This window comes from Protobothrops mucrosquamatus, unplaced genomic scaffold, assembly GCF_001527695.2.
Source record: "Protobothrops mucrosquamatus isolate PMUCROS unplaced genomic scaffold, P.Mucros_1.0 scaffold1313, whole genome shotgun sequence".
NCBI lineage: Eukaryota > Metazoa > Chordata > Lepidosauria > Squamata > Viperidae > Protobothrops > Protobothrops mucrosquamatus.
The window spans coordinates 10227-31489 of NW_015387514.1; the positions used below are offsets into that span (position 1 = coordinate 10227).

General features: G+C 34.6%; 2 protein-coding genes across 3 annotated transcripts in view; one reads left to right on the forward strand and one right to left on the reverse strand.

Moving 5' to 3' along the window:
- The window catches only part of JAM2 (junctional adhesion molecule 2), a gene marked incomplete at its 5' end in the record, with an annotated part of 17340 nt that extends 5835 nt beyond the window's left edge, over window positions 1-11505 (forward strand). The window contains 6 exons of the mRNA XM_015821359.1: window positions 158-363; window positions 792-894; window positions 5412-5519; window positions 7794-7809; window positions 8619-8658; window positions 9698-11505. Coding sequence (XP_015676845.1) covers window positions 158-363; window positions 792-894; window positions 5412-5519; window positions 7794-7809; window positions 8619-8658; window positions 9698-9730 — 506 coding nt within the window. The remainder of the gene's footprint in view (window positions 1-157; window positions 364-791; window positions 895-5411; window positions 5520-7793; window positions 7810-8618; window positions 8659-9697) is intronic.
- A 729-nt stretch (window positions 11506-12234) lies between these two features.
- The window catches only part of ATP5PF (ATP synthase peripheral stalk subunit F6), an 11233-nt gene continuing 2204 nt past the window's right edge, over window positions 12235-21263 (reverse strand). For both annotated transcript variants that reach the window (XM_015821362.1, XM_015821361.1), the window contains exons 2-4: window positions 18064-18255; window positions 14374-14498; window positions 12235-12809 (exon numbers count right to left, since the gene is read on the reverse strand). In XM_015821362.1, the coding sequence (XP_015676848.1) occupies window positions 12781-12809; window positions 14374-14498; window positions 18064-18233 (324 nt within the window). In that variant the 5' untranslated portion in view covers window positions 18234-18255 and the 3' untranslated portion in view covers window positions 12235-12780. The remainder of the gene's footprint in view (window positions 12810-14373; window positions 14499-18063; window positions 18256-21263) is intronic.

Below are 21263 nucleotides of genomic sequence, written 5' to 3' on the forward strand. Positions count from 1 at the left end.
TAAATAAATAAATAAATAAATAAATAATGCATGCATGCATGTTCTCTATATAAACACCCACACATACCATTCAAACTTTCATTTGAGTAATTTGTGAAAAAATATTCAGATTTAGAAATACGGGTATTTGTCTTAGATATATGACATAATTTTCTAGTGCCATCATCTGCTCCTGTTTGTGAAGTGCCCATTTCAGCTCTGAGTGGGACAGTAGTAGAACTGCGATGCAAAGAAAGTGAAGGTGTGCCAGCTTCAAAATACAGATGGTATCGGAATGGTGCTATTCTGCCTGAGAACCCATTTTTTTGGAGGTTCAAAAAAAGGAACATTTCTTATACTTTGAATTCTACGACAGGAACCTTGGTAAGTTTGCATTTCTTTAATGACACTTAGTGTGTGACTTTCCAGTCCACAAAACAATTCAGACTATATTACAGCAACACTGAGGAAATGCAAAATGGAATTGTAGAAATAACAATAACAAAAAAAGGAAAGCCAACTGCCAAAACAGTTCACATCATGAATATTTTTTTTAATTGCAAGCTCAGTTATGAAGAAAAAAATGCATTTTGAATTAAATAATTGGGAATAAATTGATGTAAAAATGGGAACAACACTGAGGAATTTAGTTATTTTAGAAAGGTTTTACATATTGATGAATTAAGCATTTTCAGTACTGGAAAATGTTGATATTGTAAATATTTAAATATTTTTAAATAATGCAAAGGAATATATAGGACATTTATGGACTAATTGTTCATGAATACATGCTGTATTTTCTTTTAAACTAGCTGTTCAATCCTGTTTCAAAGAATGACACTGGGGAATACTACTGTGAAGCTTACAATAAAGTAGGACGGCCTCAAAGGTGTCCTGTGAAGAGGATGCAAGTTGGTAAATATCAAATGCAAATAAGGCCAGAAAATGTTTATATGAAATTGTCATCATTATAAGACAAAGAGGATTTATTGTCCAGAATCAGTTTAATTTTTTTTAAAGGCATTATTTTAACAAGCTTACAGTTTACATTTTGTAAGTACCAATCTTATTTTAAGTCTGAGACTTGTACACAGAATTTCTATCAACTAAATTTTAGGGTAATGAATACTAATCTTAACACATTACAAGTAGTCCTCTACTTAAAACTGTTCATTTACTGACATTTTGAAGTTACAATGGCACTGAAAAAGTAACTTATGACCAGTTTATAACCTTCAAAAGGTTAGTGCTGGCCCACCTGAAAACCATCACGGATCTGCTAATAGACCCCTTTCAATTTGCCTACTGAGCAAATAGATCGGCAGATGTTGCTGTTAATATGGCACTGTGCTTCATCTTACAACGTATTGAATCTCCAAGGACCTATGCAAGGGTCCTTTTTGTAGACTTCAGTTCAGCATTCAATACCATTATTCCAGATATTCTTCTTACTAAACTGACTCTGCTAGCTGTGCCTGACCATAGTTGTAAGTGGATCATAAACTTTCTAACATATAAGAAGCAGCAGTTGAAGCTAGGCAAAATCACATCAGATACCCGAACAATTAGAATAGGTGCCCCCCCAGGGCTGTGTACTCTCTCCATTACTCTTTTCTCTATACATTAACGATTGCATCTCAAAGGATCCCTCTGTTAAAGTACTGAGGTTTGCAGATGATACAACAGTCATTGGTTTCATTTGATATGATAATGAACCTGCATACAGACAGGAAGTTGAACAACTGGCCCTGTGGGATGGCCGGAACAAGCTTGAACTGAACATACTCAAAACTGTAGAGATGATAGTAGTTTTTAAGAGAAGCCCTTCTATTCTACCACCTCTTACAATATTAGAAAACACAGTATCAACAGTAAAGACCTTCAGGTTTCTGGGTTCTATAATCTCTCAGGACTTGAAATGGACACCTAACATCAAAAATGTCATTAAAAAAGCAACAAAGCAACAAGAAAGAATGTTCTTCCTACGCCAACTCAGAAAGCTCAGACTGCTTCATGAGCTGCTGATACAGTTCTACAGAGAAATGATTGAGTCTCATTTGTACTTCAATAACTATCTGGTCACAGTAACCAAGCAGGACAGACACAGACTTCAATGGATAAATAGGACTGCAGAAAAACCAATTGTAACCAGCCTACCTTCCATTGAGGATCTGTATACTCCAGAAAGATTGGTGTGAAAATATCTACAGAAGACAGGGTCTCACATCCTGGACATAAACTGTTTCAACTTCTTCCCTCAAGATGACGCTATAGGGCACTGCACACCAAAACAGCTAGACACAAGGACAGGTTTTTCACCCATGCCGTCACTCTGCTAAAATTCTCACATGCCCTTGGATATCAAACCATGTAGCAGAGCTGTATTATCCTTCTCATCTCTCCTACTACCTATGAAGTTACTATAACTTCACTGTTTGTATCTTATGATTTATCTTGATCGCTTTTATTTAGTATCCTATGACTAGTGGTGGGATTCAGCCAGTTTGCCAGAACTGGTAGCTAATTTTTTGTTGCCCAGGCCCAGAACGGACTTCCAGAAGTGGCATCCACAGAGAGAACCGGTTGTTCACATACTTGAATCCCACCACTGCCTACGACTATCACTAAGTGTTGTGTCTCATGTTTTATGATGCTTGTATTTTATGATTATGATCATGATATATCACTTGTTGCTTGTATGTACATTGATATCTTATGCACTGGAGACAAATTCCTTGTTGTCCAATCACACTTGGCCAATAAAGAATTCTATTCTATTCTATTTTCACACTTATGACTGTTGTAGCATCCGCACAGTCATGTGATCAAAATTCAGGCACTTAGCAACTAACGTGTTTATGGCAGTTGCTCTGTCCCAGGGTCATGTGATCAGCATTTGTAACTTTTCCAGCTGGCTTCCAATAAGCAAAGACAGATTTACTTAACAACCACACGATCAACTTAGCAACTGCAGTGATTCACTTAACAACTGACAAAAGGTCATACAATGAAGCAGAACTCACTTAATAACTGCCTTCCTTAGCAATGGTAATTTGGGGCTCAGTTGTGATCGTAAGTTGAGAACTACCTGTACTATATTAATTTTTTTATTGAACATACCAATTGGTACTAGAATGTGTGAACAAGTGAGCAAATGTTTTTTTTTTATTCTACATGTTTTATTTTATTCAAAACAAAGTTAAAATACAAAATACAGAACTAAAAAAAAATTCAAAAGGGGGAAAAAAGGAAAAAAACACAAAACAAAGCATTAAAAAGCTGCATCAATAAAAAAGACATTATTTCAGTCTCCAAAATAGGTCTATGTTCCGATCAAAGTGCAAGCAGAAGTAATTGCCAATTAACTCTAATAAATCCGCCACTCTCCCTCAGACTTCGTAGAGGTCTGGAATCTGTCTCTTTCCTTTTTAGTCAAAGCCATAACATTAAAAGAATGTGCAGATTTAAACTTCAGAACAGATGAAATCTACTTTGCTGGTTCTCCAGCCTTGAGACTATCCCTTTGATCTGGAACTGGATCCAAGTCCTTTTGTGTATCTTCATCCCACATCCAAAGATAAAACTTCGGATCTTAATATTCTTTTAACAATCATTAAAATTTGATCAAGTTTTCCAGAGAGAAGTTTCACATCTCCCCACTCTTCTTTCTTAGATTTTAGAGACTGTTTAGCCATCTTAATCTGTGAAACTTAGCCAGGGAACAAAGAACAAAAAAACCCCCCAATGTTTGCCTCTATATTTCAGTCCAAGATTATAAGAAAAGTTCAGTGAAAATAAACAGGTGTTTTACAAATTCAAAAAATACAGAATCCAGTGGTGAGAGTCTGAGAACTATTCACTCCCCTGCTGAACATTACTGTGCTTTCTATACGGAAGGGTTATCCAAAACAACATATATCAAAGAAAAAAAGAGAAAAAGCAATTAGAGTCCACAAGGGGTTGAGATAAATCAGCTGCCAACTGTTAATAAACTTTTAAAACAAGCAAAATAAAACAGTGAAATCAAAAAGTAAAAGTTAAAATTCCAGCATGCTTAGAAAACAAAATGCTTGACAGGAAGATGGATACGCCCAATGACTTTTTGATCACTTCCAGAGGGAATTGGGATCTTCAAGATCCCTCCCCCCTTGCTCACTAGGTACACAATCATCCAAAGGTTGTCTTGGGTCACTACTAAGTGCTCCCATTCAAAACCAGGGAGCAGCACTGGCAAAGAACCAGCTTTAGCAGTGAAATCAGCAGATTGTCGGTAAGAAAAAAAAACCTCTTACCGTGCATCAGCCATCTTGAAAGGGGAGGACCTAAATGTTGATAATTTTGAACATGGATCTGTATTCCTTTAAATCATAAAGTAAGATAAAATTTATTTATTTTTAAATAGAAATCCAAATACTTCAAAGGTACACAAATCATCTAGCAATGGGAACAGGATATCAAAGTTTTTTCCCCATATGAAAATGTCTACATTGTCAGAATCTTTCTTTGTACCCCTATAAGGACTAAAGGAAAATATGCTCAAATTGTCAAATACTCTTTCTTTGTATGTTGGCTTTGTGCTATATTTAAAGCAGCAAAATATATCCTGTACTTTCATGAATGTAATGGCAGCTAAATCCTGTTTATAGCATAATCTTATATGGCAGTATTTAGATGGTAGTTTAAATAGTATTTAGACCCAGAAAAAAGTATTTGGCAAAGGGAATAAATGCATATATGAGTACGTTATCCTATCTGCTAAGTTTTCAGTCATGTATTCTAGATCTCATGGAAATATTGATTGGCTCCTGCCAGAAGAATCTATTATTTGTTTAGTATAGTGACCATTTAAATTCTATCTTTATTGTTGTGGCAGTTCTCTATTTTGGTCTCACATTATTTCCAACCACATTCACTTGGCATCTAACATTTAGAATGAAGCCTTTTTAGAAGAAGTGAGAATATAATGAGTCCTATAGTCTTGCTCTCTTCATAGCTAAATCCTACAGAACATAAGTTGTTCTGTAAGATGTTCACAAGGGAAGAAAACTGGAAAAAAAATTAAAGCGTTCTTCAAAGTGATTTCACTACAGACTTAAGACTTCACAGACCTCATTCCATTCATCTTTGTAACAATTGTTTTCAATGGCTATAGTATTGAAGAATTTCAGTGATTAACTTATTGGAGAATTATGGAGATAAGAACACAGAGACAGAAGCTTAGAGATAAGGCCACTCAAATAAGCTCATCACCATAGTGAAAATTGAACTGTCATTGTTTACATGCAACAACATATGAGTAAAGTTTTTATTTAATGTTCTCATTTAAGATTGAATGTTAGTCATTGTTGCCTTCTCTCAAGATGACTTACTTGAAATAATTACTCTGGGTATTGCACCCCTTCCCAATATATTTATTTTGTTTTGAATTTTAGATGACCTTAATGTAAGTGCTATCATAGCTTCGGTGGTTATTGTGGCCTTAATAATGGCTTCCTGTGGTCTTGGGGTATATTATGCACAGAAGAAGGGTTATTTTTCAAGTAAGTAGAGTTTACCCTTTCTTTGAAGTATTAAAAATATTTCTTTGCCTACCTGTTTGTGAATTGTGGTTACAATTAGTACAACAGAAGTGGAAGCCTTTGTGGAGGATAGGAGGGAATAAAAATGATGCACATAACTGGATGTTCAAAATTCCACCCATTTTTATGTGCACTGGATTCATTGCGTATACTAAAATAAGGACTAGATGATGATGTTGACAACCCATTCACCCCCAAACACGCACACACAAACACAAAGATAACTGATCCTTTTCTGGCTGGAGAATCAACAGAATTTATATTCTTTTTCACTAATTAAGTACAATTAGATTTAATGTACCTTTGATAACTTGTGAGACACTTCCTTGTACTCAGGCAGATTCTGTGTTACTACTATTATTGAGGAACTACATGACTAGAGAATAATGAGCTCCATAAAAATAAAGATTCCTTTAGGACTGACAGTATTCACATTGGAAAGAAATGGCTAAATTGCTATTGTAGTGTCTCTATATTTGAGGCTATCAGAATTATGAAAATCATAGAACTATTTGGCAAATTTAGCTCTAAAAACAGCCCATGCACAGTATAGAAAGTAGGACTGTGCAGTACTTTAAAAACAATTCTGAAAAGATGTATGTATGTATGTATGTATGTATGTATGTATGTATGTATGTATGTATGTATGTATGTATGTATGTATGTATGTATTTAAATTTAATTTATTGGTATTCATCCTACCAGAAGGTAATTTTGGGTGGCTTACAATATTAAAAAGATAAAACTATAGAAAACTTACAGACAATATAAATACTATAAAAATCCAAATGTTCAGCCCTAATTAAAAGATGGGAAGGGAGGGAGTAAGATGAGAAGGGGAGAGGTGGGATATGTTATTAATCTATCAGTCACCCCCATTGTGAAACCCCTCCATTAGAGCCCCAAGTCAATTATTAGAGCCAAGTTTTTAAACTCTTGTGGAAGTCCAGGAAAGCTGGACTGACACTTTGCTTCTTTAAGCATGATTACAAAACTTCATTGCAAATCTTTAGAGCAGCTGCAATTTCCCCAAGATTATGTCTGCTAAATTGAATACTGTAGCAGATTCTGCTACAATTGTGCCCCCATGTATACCTAGATACCTTTTTGGAATTCAATCTGAATTAGAACTCTTAATAGGTACATTCTGTATTATAAAATGCAATTATGCATATAGTACTAGTAATTTAAAAACTGATGCACTCTGATGTTTACGCAAAGAGTGATGTTTAGACAGCAGGTTTAATCTTTGCAGAATTTTAATAGTTAACTCCCTCTGCTGGATTACAATAAAAGCACACTCATTTACAGAAGATTTTGCTAAAATAAAATGCACTTCACTTTCAGCAGAGCAGCTGGTCAGCTCTTGCGCTCTGCATGCCTTACTCTTACAGGAACAATGAGCCACAAAAAGAAGAGAACAATTTGGACTCTTAGCAGTAATACAGAGCCATTATTCTTTGAGAGAGCAGGCAGGAGAAATCTAACAATGTCTTAATTCCAGTGTGTGTGTGTGTGTGTGTGTGTGTGTGTAAATCTTTGTCCTAATCTTGTCTTCTTTCTCAATATTTCTCTAGATTCTGTCAATTTCTGAAAATATGTTCATTATTTTGTAATATTGTAGTTATTTCTAAGAAGTATTGCCCTATTGTGGTTTTGAATATTTTCATAATTGATCAAAAGAAGTTTGTATTTTTTAGCATTTCCATAGCACACCATAATTTTTTTTAAAAAAACTTGTTTTTTCTACTCAGACACATAATACATCTAGAAAAGAAAGTAGCTATGAATAGGTTTGCTAAGACCACTAGCTACTTATAATTCCATGGCAAAGCAATCCATACTAGGTAAAGAGCAGATGCTCAATAAACTCCTTCAGATTATTTAGGGGATGTTCCAAGTTAACCTTGGAACATAATTCAATAAATTCAATAAATAAATAAATAAATAAACCTATCCCTTAGAAAGAAGATAAAAATCACCAATCTGCAAGGAAAATTCACACAGAGAAATTCCTTAAGGCAGTTTATACTTTCAACCATGCAAGTCATGTTAATATGAAACTGCAGCCTGATAGGAAATACAAAAGAATATGTCCCAAAATCAGTGAGAGAATACAATATCTGTTTCAATGCAACTCTAGATGGTCTTGTACTAGTTAATTTTTTCAAAAACTTTGCAATTAACTTTGCAACTTGTATTAGTCTTATTGCATTTTTTCTTATTTTTTTTTAGAAAGGAATTCTTCAATGTAAGTACAGTTACCTTTCTGTCTATTGTCATCTTTGAACTACCAAAATGTTAATCATAATTTCTACTGGGTTGTGGAAGCAATCGAGTAGAATCAGTAGATTCAGTTACATTATTGCCTTTTGAAAAATGTAATCTTTAAATTTTGGTACAGCTGGAAAATATTTAAAGGGTGGGGTGATTTCTAATACACCATTTAAAATATTTGGATACAGTAAAGTATCATTGGGCAATCTTTTTCTTTATGCATTATACAGTTTCATCACTGAATATGTATAATTTTTTTAAGGTTTTTGGCCACTGGACTAAATATATAATTCACTTTCATTAAAAGAATAGTAACTGTTGTTTTCATAATTAAAGTACATATATTTTCTATTTAGACAAATTCATTTAAATGCCAAATGAAATTTTTACTGTAATATTTCAACATGAGGGTTTTGTACATATTGATATTATTACGGCTACAAGAAATAAGATTTTAGGCCAAAATTTTAAAATTTGGTGATTGGTGTAGTTTTATACATGAAAATATCTTCATCAATACACTATCCAGACAATTAATAAATAGTAGTTTTAGTTCAGGGAAACTCAGTTGAAATATGTATAGAAACATTTTATACACACGAGATAGATAGATAGATAGATAGATAGATAGATAGATACCGTAGATAGATAGATAGATAGATAGATAGATAGATAGATAGATAGATAGATAGATAGATAGATAGATAGATAGATAGATAGATAGATAGATAGATAGATATAGTTAAGTGCTCAGATGTAATTTTTTTTTAATTTCATGAGCAGGAATAGGAGTTCCAAGTACAGAGTTACAGAAAGTGAAAAGGTGAGTATTGTGCATTCATCTGCATGTTTCACACAGCTATTATATAAGGTACAGTTGCTAAAAACTGGACAAGTCAATTGAACCTAATAATATATTCTTACTGAGTCTGGGGAAGGAATCGGTAGGGAAAGAAGATGGGACTTGATTTTAAATATTCCTCAACATAAAAAGTTCCCTTTAAATGTTTCTCAGCCTTTGGACTAAGATCAAGTATGGTATCCCTTCAAATGAACACTAATATTTCAGGAGGGGGGGGGGGAAAGGTCCAGATGGCTATTTTATGTTTAAACATAAATTTAGCTTATATAATTTCCCATCTATATTTGTTGGTTTTGAAGGAGCCATAGCAGTTTTTGACTCTGGATACCTGTCCTCTCCTAAGATCATTATCACACAGTATAGTGTAACAATATTGGCTATGGCAAACATGTTTAGGTTTATAAGATGATATAAATGAAAAGTCTACCTTTAAAAAAATGTACTTTTTTGCTATGATCTTTCTATCATACAAGATCACTGACAGAAAATGTAATATTAGGCAGATGTCCATGGAGATGCTAGTAATATTTATCATAATGGCCACCAGCTATGGATTCATGCCAATGGATCTTGACTTTTTCATGTTAAATCAGATTTAAATCCAGTTCACATGCACACATCAGATTACTACAAAAATGACCACAATGCTTCCAAATTAGTAACCTTCTGCAACATGAAAGGCATGATAGTGCTCCTAATATTTGTTGAGCAGTAAAATATTTGCTCTTGTAATATCAGGTAGATTATTATATTTGGGGATTACATACACATGTATGTATATGTATGTAGTATATATGTATATGTATGTATTTGGGAGAAGTGGGAAAGGCAGGTCAATAATCTTTTGTTTCAAGTTGATATAAAGAAGCATACTTTGTATACTTGCATATAATTCTCCTAGTGTGTTGAGTACATACATGACCACAGGTTGTTTACAAATACTACAGCATGAACTTCAGTAAAACTTGTTTGAATTATGTTAATTATTTGATTCCTTTAGGATTTCAAGCACACCAAGTCCTTTATTATTTAAAAGAAAGTCGATTTCTGAGGATCACAATTTGCTGCAGAAAATATCAAAGGGATGAACTCTTCTGTAAAAACAATGTTAGGAGCAACAACAAAAACTTGGTGGCAGATTCAAGATTCTATGGCTAAAAGTGGTAAAAGCTGTCAAAAATGTTAGTCTGATGTTGCTTGTTTAAAAAAGGAGTGGGAATAATTGGCAGAATATAAATATATTATTGCTGTTTCACATATCTACATGTAAAGAAATTGTGAACTAATGGTATAGTTCTGATTACATCTCAAAATGGATACTGTTTGAGTAGGAAAATGTATGTGAAAGAGCAAACAAATTTATGAAGGCATCAAGACATTTCCTAAATAAGAACAGTGTTTTGAGACTTACAGAATTAAAAAATAGGAAATCACTGGGACCGTGACCAGGCTTTATAACATTATGTAATCTGTGAAGAAGTGGATAGATTGGTGTTTTCTCACTGACAGCATTAGCTCCCATGGCCTTTTGGTGACATATGGACGAAAATATTCCATACAGACAAAAAACAGTATTCACATTATTAATTTCTGTGATTTTTCCTATAATTAATATGTGACCACTATTGGCTTGGATGGCATGGAATGAGAATTGGACAAAAATCATTTAAGATAAGACTAAAAATGGCTACCAGTTGTGATAAGTAAGTACTATTTCCCATTTTTTACATAAGAGTATTAGTTTGTGGAGACAAATGTAGGAGAAGGCTACTGCCTTTAACTTCTCACTGAGGTTGATGGAAGCATTAGGCACTAGGATCAGAAACTGGATTACATAGCACTTTGACCTAATTAAGGGGGCTAATTATAAAACCACTTTTCTGAATAGAACTCTGTGACTGGAATAGCCTTAAACAACTATCCATATTATTCCAAAACAGAGTTTGGGGCTTTGGCATTCACGGAGGACTTGCTCTTTCTCTAGAGGTCAACCGCTAAAGCTGCTGCTATAATTGCTAAGGAAGGAAAATAAAACTGCAAACAGTCTGGTCTCAGTCTATAATAACCAGATAATTTTATGAAGCAGAAATATTTCTAACAAATTGATTTGAAAATTACTATCAATTTGAATCATTAATTTGGATTTGAGGGTAAATATGTTTTGTTGCTGTTGTAGGGCTAGGATCAAGACAATAACACTCATCAAGAGTAGACTGAGGTAATGATAAAAGAATGTGTCCTTATTTAGTCTGAAACTTTATTCAAATGTGTGTAATCTACTGCAGAACCGAATGGAGTTGGCAACCTCTCAATGACGAAGGACTGCACTTTTCTTTTTTATTTATATGACTGGACTTCCTACTTTTGAGGTGGGGACTGATTATCGAAATAAATGAATCCTAAATATAGTATGATATCTTTTAGTTGTTTTCCACCAAACACAGAAAAAAGATTGCCATACAATCCAATGGTATTATTTTGAGGGTGCTAAAAATATACAGAATTACCTGAGGATATATAGGCTGCTTCCTAACACAAGTGACAAAAATTCACTCAGTCCATTATTTCAAGTTGGGGGTTTTCTTGCAGTAAAATGGAGCCAAAATATTATTTAAAAGCATTTTTGTTAAAGTATTTTTTAAGGGTTTTGATGGCTTCCAATCATATATTTGATACTGAAATTATGGTAAAAGGTTCTTTACCACCATTCGTATTTTTATTTTATTATTTAATAGTCGAGGAAGGCTGTTATATATTTTTGTCTGAGAAAAAACTTCAAGAAAATATTGTTGGCTTTTTAAATATATATATATATATACATCTATACAAATAAATTGTTTTTGAAATGTTACTCAGGCGTTTGTATCTCCAACTGTTAAACAATGCAATAGATTTTGGTATATTTTGCACATATCCCAGTCTTTGAGAGTAAAATAGGGGCACCTAACAAAACAACAAATCATTTAGTACTACCAGCATTTTGCTAGAATAAAAAATAATGTTCAATTTTTAAAAGCACTAGGAACATTGTGATTTTTTTTCAATCACAAATAAAAACTGTAGCATAGATCTGAATTGAATCAAATTTATAACAAATGTAAAAAAATAACATAAGCATATACACTTAAATCACAAACTGTATTTGACAACTCTTTTATATTAAATCCTTCAAATATCTGATTTGACAGTCATATAATTTTCAAAAATAAATGATGTGATCATACTTCAGTTCTCTAAATGAAGTCAGCATTTAAAGGGGAGGGGAATCATTTACTGTTCTCTTAAGATTTTTTTTAAAAAATGTGCTCCTTTCTTAAACTGATAGTAAAGAATATTCAGTTTTCCACATCCTTGACATACTATAGACTTGCTTACTATCTTTAAAATAATTATTTACTAAGGACCAATATCAGCAAGTTATGGACTTTGTGGTGAAATTATCTACAATCTTAATGGCTCTTGTTTATTCAAAACAAGTATTCCCTTGAAAGACTATAAAAATGTGGAGTCCAGAAAAGGATGCCAAGCAAGAGTAATCATTGATGTGTATAAAAATAACGTTTTAATCATTTAAGTAACCCTATTGCATATAGTTCACAATAGGATAAAAGACATCTACAGCAGTGGCCCCCAACCTTTTGGGCACCAGGGACTGGTTCCATGGAGAGAGTTTTTTCCCAGAGGGGGTATGGTTTCACATGTTATCTGCATCCCACGATGTGGCTTCTCTTGTTTGTGTGGCCCAGTTTCTGGCATGCCGGTCCACTGACTGGGAATTGGGGACCCTGATCTAGAGTACTGTTACATTCTAATTTGTCATGATTGAAATGTGGACTATTTAAATTATTTTCCAAAATTTTACTTGTTTAATGAGTAATTAAAGCTTATCAGAAAAATAAAAGATATTAATTTGTAATGAAATATTTAGTAATACGCTTTTATAAGCACATTGGGTGAACAAGAATCTATATAACTGAATTTAAAACACCAGTGCACACTGTTAGCATTGAACTGTTTATTTAAGTTATAACTGCAGACTAACTCAACATGTCCAACCTAACGCTTCGTATACATGTGATCACATCACTTCTGAACTTCATCAAATTTGGGTTCTGTTGAGAGTAGAAAAAAAATCTCGTTAGTTTATTTTGAAAACAAAGTTTTTTAAACTTGATTCCCATTGCCATGTACCAGAAATACTGTCCCATTGCCATGTACCAGAAATGCCTTAGTTCAACACATTTTTTTTCAGATAAGAGCAAATAAATGCAGCATTTGCTTGTGATATACCATGGCATAAAAATGTTCAAGTAATCATCAAAAAGCAACATTGGATTCCACTTTTTTTTCATACTAGAGCAGGGGTGTCAAACTGCATCATAGCGAAACTGTGCACACCCCATTGCCGCCAATGGCAAAAAAGTCGCGATACGTCGCGACACGTCACGTGACATTGCGAGTTTAACACCCCTGTACTAGAGGTATGAATCACTGAAACTGAATTATGCAAAAATAAAGCTTGCTGAGTTATTTCTTAATCAAGCTGCAACTTGAAATAACAAAGGAATTTTAGGAAGTTCCATTAACAATCATAACAAACTACAAAACCTTACATTGATTGTAGCTGATATAAAAATTAACACAAAGATGCCAAGTATGATTGTGTATAGACATTGTTGGAAATGGAATAGATGATAATTATGCTAAGAATATGAAAACATGAGTTTCTACAACTTTATTTTATACTAACATTTGGAAATATGTTTCATAAATGTATTGAAATTACAATCTGGTAATTGAGTTGTTTTGAAAACAATTCAGAACCGTGGTTGTTTAGAACCACTAAACTACGAATAGAATTCAAATGTATTAATTACTGCCTGCTAAGTCTGTGTAGAGGAGCCAGTTTGGTGTAATGGTTAAGGCACCAGACTAGAACCCAGGAGACTATGAGTTCTAGCCCTGCCTTAGGCACGAAGCCAGCTGGGTAACTTTGGGCCAGTTACTTTCTCTCTCAGCCCTAAGAAGACATCTTTTGATGGGATCATGTAGCAAACATGGAAGGAAGAAACCATGTGTAATATAGGAAGAGGTACAGGTGCTTTAAGTAGTAGCCAAAAAGTGCTTGCACCCTGAAGCACATTTTTGCCTCTAAATCAGAAATGCTGCATGTGATCTATTGCCTATAATTATATTGTAACCATCAGTAAACTATAACTTCGGTTTTATCGCCTTTAAGCATATTATATACAGGTAATCCTTGATTTACAAGCACAATGAGCAACAGAATTTCTGTTGCTAAGCAAGGCAGTGTTAAATGAGTCATGCCTGATTTTATAATCTTTTTTGCTTTGGTTAAGTGAATCACTGCAGTTAAGTGAATCACATGGATGTTAAGCAAATCCAGCTTTCCCCATTGACCTTACTTGTTGGAAGCCATCTGGGAAGGTCACAAATAGCAACTACATGACCCCAGGATGCTGCAACTGTTGTAAATACATGCCGGTTATAAGTGCCCAAATTTTGATCACATGACCATGGGGATGCTGCAAAGTCATAAGTGTGATGACTGATCTTAAGGGATTTTTTTCAGTGCTATTTTAACTTCAAACAGTTACTAAACAAATAATTGTAAATCAAGGACTACCTGTAATGGGCACATTTCTAAAATCTTACCTTCAAATTTGAACTCTGGAAATTTGGTCATGTCTCCTCCACCATATAATCGTACGAGTTTCTCAGTCTGATCATTCAGCTCTTTCTCATATTCTGGACCAACATCAACAGGACCAGCAGTTTTTCTAAAAATACAATAACTGGTTTTATTTTTTTCCAAAGGAATACAAAAAACTGGTAACATCTTTTTTAAAAGATCCATGTATGAGAATTCCAAATTAATTTTTTGGGGAATCTACAATTTATTCAAGAACTAACAGAATGACAACTGATTACCAGATTTATAATGCATAAATATATTCATAATAGCTTTTAGATCATTTGCTACATAACCGCTAAATTATGAGAAGAAAACCATAGGAAAATGTCATTAACAAATTGACTAATCAGGAAATTCTAAATTGAATTCTCGCCACCAATATACTTGCAGAACAATCTCAGACCAGACATATACTGGCCTAGAGTATATAGGGTTTCCAACTTGTCTCCCATTGACATCTTAGGCACCTATCAGAATCAGTGTGCCTACACACATTTCTTAGGAGCAAATATATACAATAATTTCCCCAAGGGGGCCACATAAGAAACTAGGCCTGTTGTGGAGGGACCCTTCTTGCTTCAGGTTGGAAAAGTACAGTCAAAGAGCCAGATGTGGCCTGCAGGCCATAAAATGCCCAGGCCTGCTTTGGAATATACCAGATTCCCTGCTCCCCAGTATTAATTTTAAAACAGCATGCTTCCAAAAAAACCTGAAGCCTCTATCACTCTCCATTTTATTCTTAGACAACACTGGGTGGCTACCGATCTTTTTGAAAATATATGCATCTATACAGTTATACGCATCTATTCCAAAAAATGGGAACCTGACAGAAAGTACACTGGCAGAGAGTATCCTTTACTAGTTTGTCTTTTATTACATGGCATTTTTGGAGTAGCCATGTCCATCATAGAGCAACATATTGTGAAAGAGACGCTTTTTTTGAATGGATAACCTGCTTCATTTGCTGCAGATACCCAGAACCTACTCAATTTGCCTGAAAATGAAAGATAACATTAGGGAAGAAAGCTTCTTGGAGGAAAATTAGTAACTTTAAAGCGTAGGTTAAGAGAAAATAAATCTAAGCTACAATGAATTGTTTACTAGTTGACAAAGCTTGCAGTTGATGCTAGAAACATTATAGAAGGTATAACCTGACTACAGCGTTGTATTCAACACTATTTGGGGGTAAAGATAACATACAAGCTGACATTAAACCTAGTATTTCCTGCTCAGTTGTTCCTGCTACCATTGTTGAGGCAGTCCATTAGTATGTTGTGCATGGAGAATCCCAGGATTTATCCTTTCTTCAGGAAGTGCGTTAATAGCATATGCACCATCATATATTAATTCACCAGTGTTTTTTGCCATTCTATTTTCTATTTATGTGTTTTTGTGCAGTCTTAATATAGTTGTTATATAGTAGAATGGGCATCTTTGTTGGCAGCTTATTACTGAACAACATGGCCATACACAGATATAATTATGATAGGGTGACTGGGAAAGATTTCTGTTTCTTTGTTACTAATAACATTAGAGAACTGACTGATGACAGGGACTGATATAAGTTGCCTGATTAACTGTCTCTCCTAAAAATCCTGCTGCATTTTTTGCATTGGGCAAAAAATGTTATGAAAATTCATTGGAAAGAGGAAATTTGTTGATGCTGCTATTACAGACCTTGAAAATCATATTGTAAAACAAATGTATTTAAAATATTTTTTTCATTTGTGGTCAATGACCAACAAAGTAACTATATTGGGTATAGGAAGTCTACACCTCCGTTAAATGTTAGAAATGTAAAAAAATCAGACCAAGATAAATCACTTCAGATTTTTTTCACCTTTAATATAACATATAAGCTGTACAATTCAATTGAAAAACAAACTGAAATCTTTTAGGGGGAGAATAATAAAAAAAACTTACAATGTGGTTGCATAGGTGTGCACATCTGTATACTTTACTGAAGCACTTTATTTTAGGTCTGCATTCAGTCTTTTGGGGTAGCAGCCTATCAGCATGGCATATCTTGCCTTGGGAATCTTTGCCCATTCTCCTTTGAAAAAGTGCTCAAAATCTGCCAGATTGCAAGGGCATTTCCTGTGCACAGCCCTCTTCAGGTCACCTCCCAAATTTTCAATTGGATTCAGATCTGGACTCTTATAATAACGATAGAAAAAATTCTGAAGTGATATATCCTGGTCTGATTTTTTTTTTAATCTCAAAAACCTGGCATTTCAACAGGGTCATGTAGACTTTGTATATCTACTGTATAATCCAAAGCAACATATAAAAACAGGCTCAAATACAATAAGAACAATAAAAGCATACAGTCCTGCCAGTTAAAATTTACATATAAGAATTAAACAAAAAAGAACAAAATATAATAAAGCAAAACAAAATTGATAAAAGTTAGGCAAGAGAAGAAAAGGACTTCTTGTAACATTGTTCCAAGATTAGGATATCTTAAGCCTTCTTGTGACAATAACTGCTGGTAACAATTATAATACTACATAAGAACTCTGTTCATAGAAGCAGGATTCTGGTTTGAGAATTAGAAAACAGACACCTCCTTCTTACTGATCTCTGCTAGGAGGTAGTACAGATATTCTAAGACAGAGGTCCCCAACCTTTTGGGCACCAGGGACCGGTTCCGTGGAGAGAGGTTTTTCTGCAGACTGGAGGGGACGTGGTTTTGTTTGCTGCCTGCATCTCGTGGATGGGGCTTTGCTTGTTTGTGCGGACCAGTTGCTAGCATGCCATGGACCGGTACTGGTCCACTGACCGGGGGTTGGGGACCCCTGTTCTAAGACATACATTCCCCTAAAAGGGATAAAGAACTATGTGCACTAAGATTAGGCTGATTCTTGCCGTGGAGACAATTTCTCTCATTAAATGGAATTTTATGAAACCCATTCAATACTGCTGAGGATAGAGCACTAAAGCAGGTAAAAAAGAAAGCTGTAGAGTACGTTGAGCAAACCAGGTTTGACAGATGGTTTGCAGGTCTGAAGGTTTCCAGGAAAGAACCCACCCTTGTAAGTTGCTTATAGTGCTCATCTGTCTGAAGACCAACATCAAAGACACTTTGGCAAATCTTAGGCCTAGAAGTAGCAAAGAGTGTATAGAAAGGCTGTAACAGCAGAGGTCAGCTGTAATATTTACTTCACACCTTNGCATTGTACAGCATTGGGATATAGATGGTATTTAAAATGCAATCTGTTCTACACACAAATCCTAAAATTAGACAGCGAGAACCCAATTAAACAAGAGTCAAAAACACCTTTGTTCATTTATTAAGGTAACGATCTAGGAGATTTTCTATTTTTCAAATCATTTATTAGTCTCAGACTCTCTGGGTGGGAGGTCATAGAGGGATGCTATGCATTATGTCATTCAGGGCAATAGATGGAAAATAACTTGAAGCGTATTATAGAACTCATATATAACTTATATAAAATTAAATCCATAATCCCAGGATCTTTCAATCCATGGGTTTCATCAAATAAAAATAGTAACCAATAAAAAGAAATCTTTATATTATCCCATATTAAACTCATACAGCCGACATTTAAATACTATAAAATAACTTGCAGGAAGCGTGAGTAGTAAAAGTAGGGTTGTTCATATAAATGAACTGGTAATTAACTTACTGGCTCTTGGTCCTATAGTCTCTAATCTTGTCCAAGAAGAGCTTCTGTACAGGATCAAGTTCCTTTGCTTTATTAAATGCAATGGCAGAAAAGCCAATATTTCTATGCAACTGGACTGATAGGGCTGAACGGAATATGGAAGAAAATCTAAAGAGCTGTTGAAGAATCATGATGAATTTGCCAAATTTTCACCTAGAAAGACAAAAGATATTACATCTTAAATGCAAATTATTTACTTTCATATGAGCACTATACTAGTCTGAGATACGTTGGGAAACCTGCTCCAAATTTAAACTCACTCCACAAGAAGCAGGAACTTCCAAGTTGCCACTTCAAAACTGCATTATGAATTTTGCTCTGCTAACTCCAGTATCTCAATATCTTCCTTTAGTATACTAATGATTAGCATTTGATTTTTAATGTTTTATTTCGTTTTAATTGTTGACCATTTAAAACCCAAGTAGTAAAAAGCTATAGATAAATCTGGCAAATAATTTCAGACTGCCACAATCCCATTAGATAGTATCCCATTCAATGGCAGCCAGGGCCAGGATGGTCTTGTCCTATGTGCTACTGTGCCCTTTCCTGGACTGCTCATGGTCACTAGGTATCCCTTTCTTAGATAACTGCAACATGCTGTATACAGAGCTACCATTGAAGTTCATTCTGAAGCTTCAGCAGATCCAGAATGTGGCCTCATAATCAATAATCAATAATCTCAATATATCTATGTGACAATTTTGCTTTGTGTTTCATAGTGACTGTGTTATATCCAGTGAGCTCCACTGGATATAAATGAGTTTCTGGATGCAATTCATTGGGCTGGTTTTCATCTATCAAGTCCTTCATGATTCAAGGTCTTATAAGATAATCTTTCTCCGCTTGTCTTAAATGATCTCATAGGATGGGTATCCCTGAATCCCTTCATTTAAGCAATGTCATCTTGTGATGCCCAGAGAATGTCCTCTCTTTGACATTCATGTACTCTAGAATACTATTTCCCAGAGAGCCATTTGGTCCTATCTGTATTTTTTACAAAGTAGTACAGGTAATTCTCGACTTATGACTGTTTAATGATGGTTCAAAGTTACAACAGCCTTGGAAAAGGTGACATATGACCATCACAACACTGCAGTCACGTGACTACAACCAGCTTGCATTTATTACGAGTTGCAGCATCCTGCAGTCACATGATCACAATTTCCTTTTCCTTTTTTTGCATCAAAAAACACCCATTGGGAACCTGGATTTGATTGCCAGTGATTCACTTAATGACAGCAAAAGAAACTGTTGTAAAATCAGATCCAATTCAACTTACGACTACAACTTATAATAGAAATTCTGGTCCCAATTGTGGTCATAAGTCGAGGACTATTTGTATAAACCTGACTTTTTGAATAGGTCATCAGCCAAGTTATTTGGAATACAGCCCAGTGATACTAAAGCTTGTATTTATTTATTCAATGTACATGTTGCCTGTCTCTAACACGTGACTCTGGGCAGCTAACAATTTTAAAAAACAGAAAACAAGGAAAACAAATAGACAATCAACTGCAGAGATAAAAATATCACCAACAAAAACAACACCATCAGTACAAATACAATTCACATATTTCAATAAGACTAATTTGAGTAAAGCTCAGGATGAAGAGAATACTTCCCACTGACTCATTTAATTTTTGTATCTTTTGCATTGTGATGATTTTGCTGAGTTTTATGTTAAGTCACCTTGAATTATTCTAATTTATGGCATACAAGTCAGGTAAATAAATATTACCAATGGTAACAGAAAAGATTAAGGCAATAATATGCTACTTTGCCAATTAGGTTCTTAACTTTTAAAACAAAAATCAATAGGATGTCCAGTTTGGGCAATTCCACTAGGCTGCAGATGAAGGAGAGAGAAAAACACACACACACACACACACACCCAATTATTCAATCACATTAAAACAAAAATCAATAGGATGTCCAGTTTGGGCAATTCCACTAGGCTGCAGTTGAAGGAGAGAAAAAAAAAACACCAACCCCCCCCCCCCAATTATTCAATCACATCAATTGGCAGATTAGTTGCCTCTCCTCCATCTAGAGGCATCTCCATCAGACATCATCTTATGCAAAAATATTTCTATCCTGACTCATTTCAAGACTACCATTTTATTAATTATTGATAGAATAAATACCAAACTATCAGCAATTAATAAAACAATAGTTCTTAACTGAGCTAGATAGGACAGAAATGTTTTCATTTTCCTTAATCATTTGTAATTCTTTTTCCTAAATACTGAAGGAGCAGCTTTCTTATTTATCATTTATCAACAATCTATGAAAAATGTTCAAGGCTTAAAGGTTTGGGGTAAACTAATAATAAATTTGCTTAGAGAAACTGAATTCCAGCATTAAAATAAAAACTATACTGATTTTAAATATTTAAGTGTTCTGGAAGACTGCTTATTGCAGAAACATTAAATACTTTAGACTTGAAGCTATTTGAGGCCCTTGGATTAGGAGGCAAGATCAAGCAAGGATTTACAGGGGAGCTAATAACGTTCCCATCAGTGAACAGCTTTTCTGGTCCATTCCAAATACTTATTGTCAAGATTAGAGTACTGATACTATACTAGTCGGTTTTTTGTTGTAGGCACCCATTCCGTCTCTCGTAAGTAAGTAAGTGTTGAGAGGAATTTCCCCTTACGGTTCTTCCAGCCGGGATTTTCCTTGACGGCGCAACGCGGAATAAATAGGTCATGAAGCCAGCTACCGGAAAGAGAGGTTTAATCTCGAGGATCAAAATTTAAGTGACAGTTCAGCTTGAATCCCTGGCTAGCTAGGCAGAATGGTCCTAAAACATGGGCTTTTATACCCTTTCGTGGTTTCCAAAACTTGTCTTTTCTGATTTGCTAGTCAGTGGCTTTTGTTGGGTAAATTTCCTTCCTAATCCTGCCTGAAAGGTGTTTAATGGCTTTATTGTTGTGTGTGATAGCCTTATTGTTGTGTGAATAGTCCTAATTGCTGCTAGTCAGCTTTCCATTTAGTATATGTTAAGTGTTTGCCACTTAGCCTCAGGCTGCTGCTGAATCATGCTGGGGTGAGGAGGGGGTGTCCAGCTCTCCTAAGTAAGTAAGTAAGTAAGTAAGTAAGTAAGTAAGTAAGTAAGTAAGTAAGTAAGTAAGTAAGTAAGTAAGTAAGTAAGTAAGTAA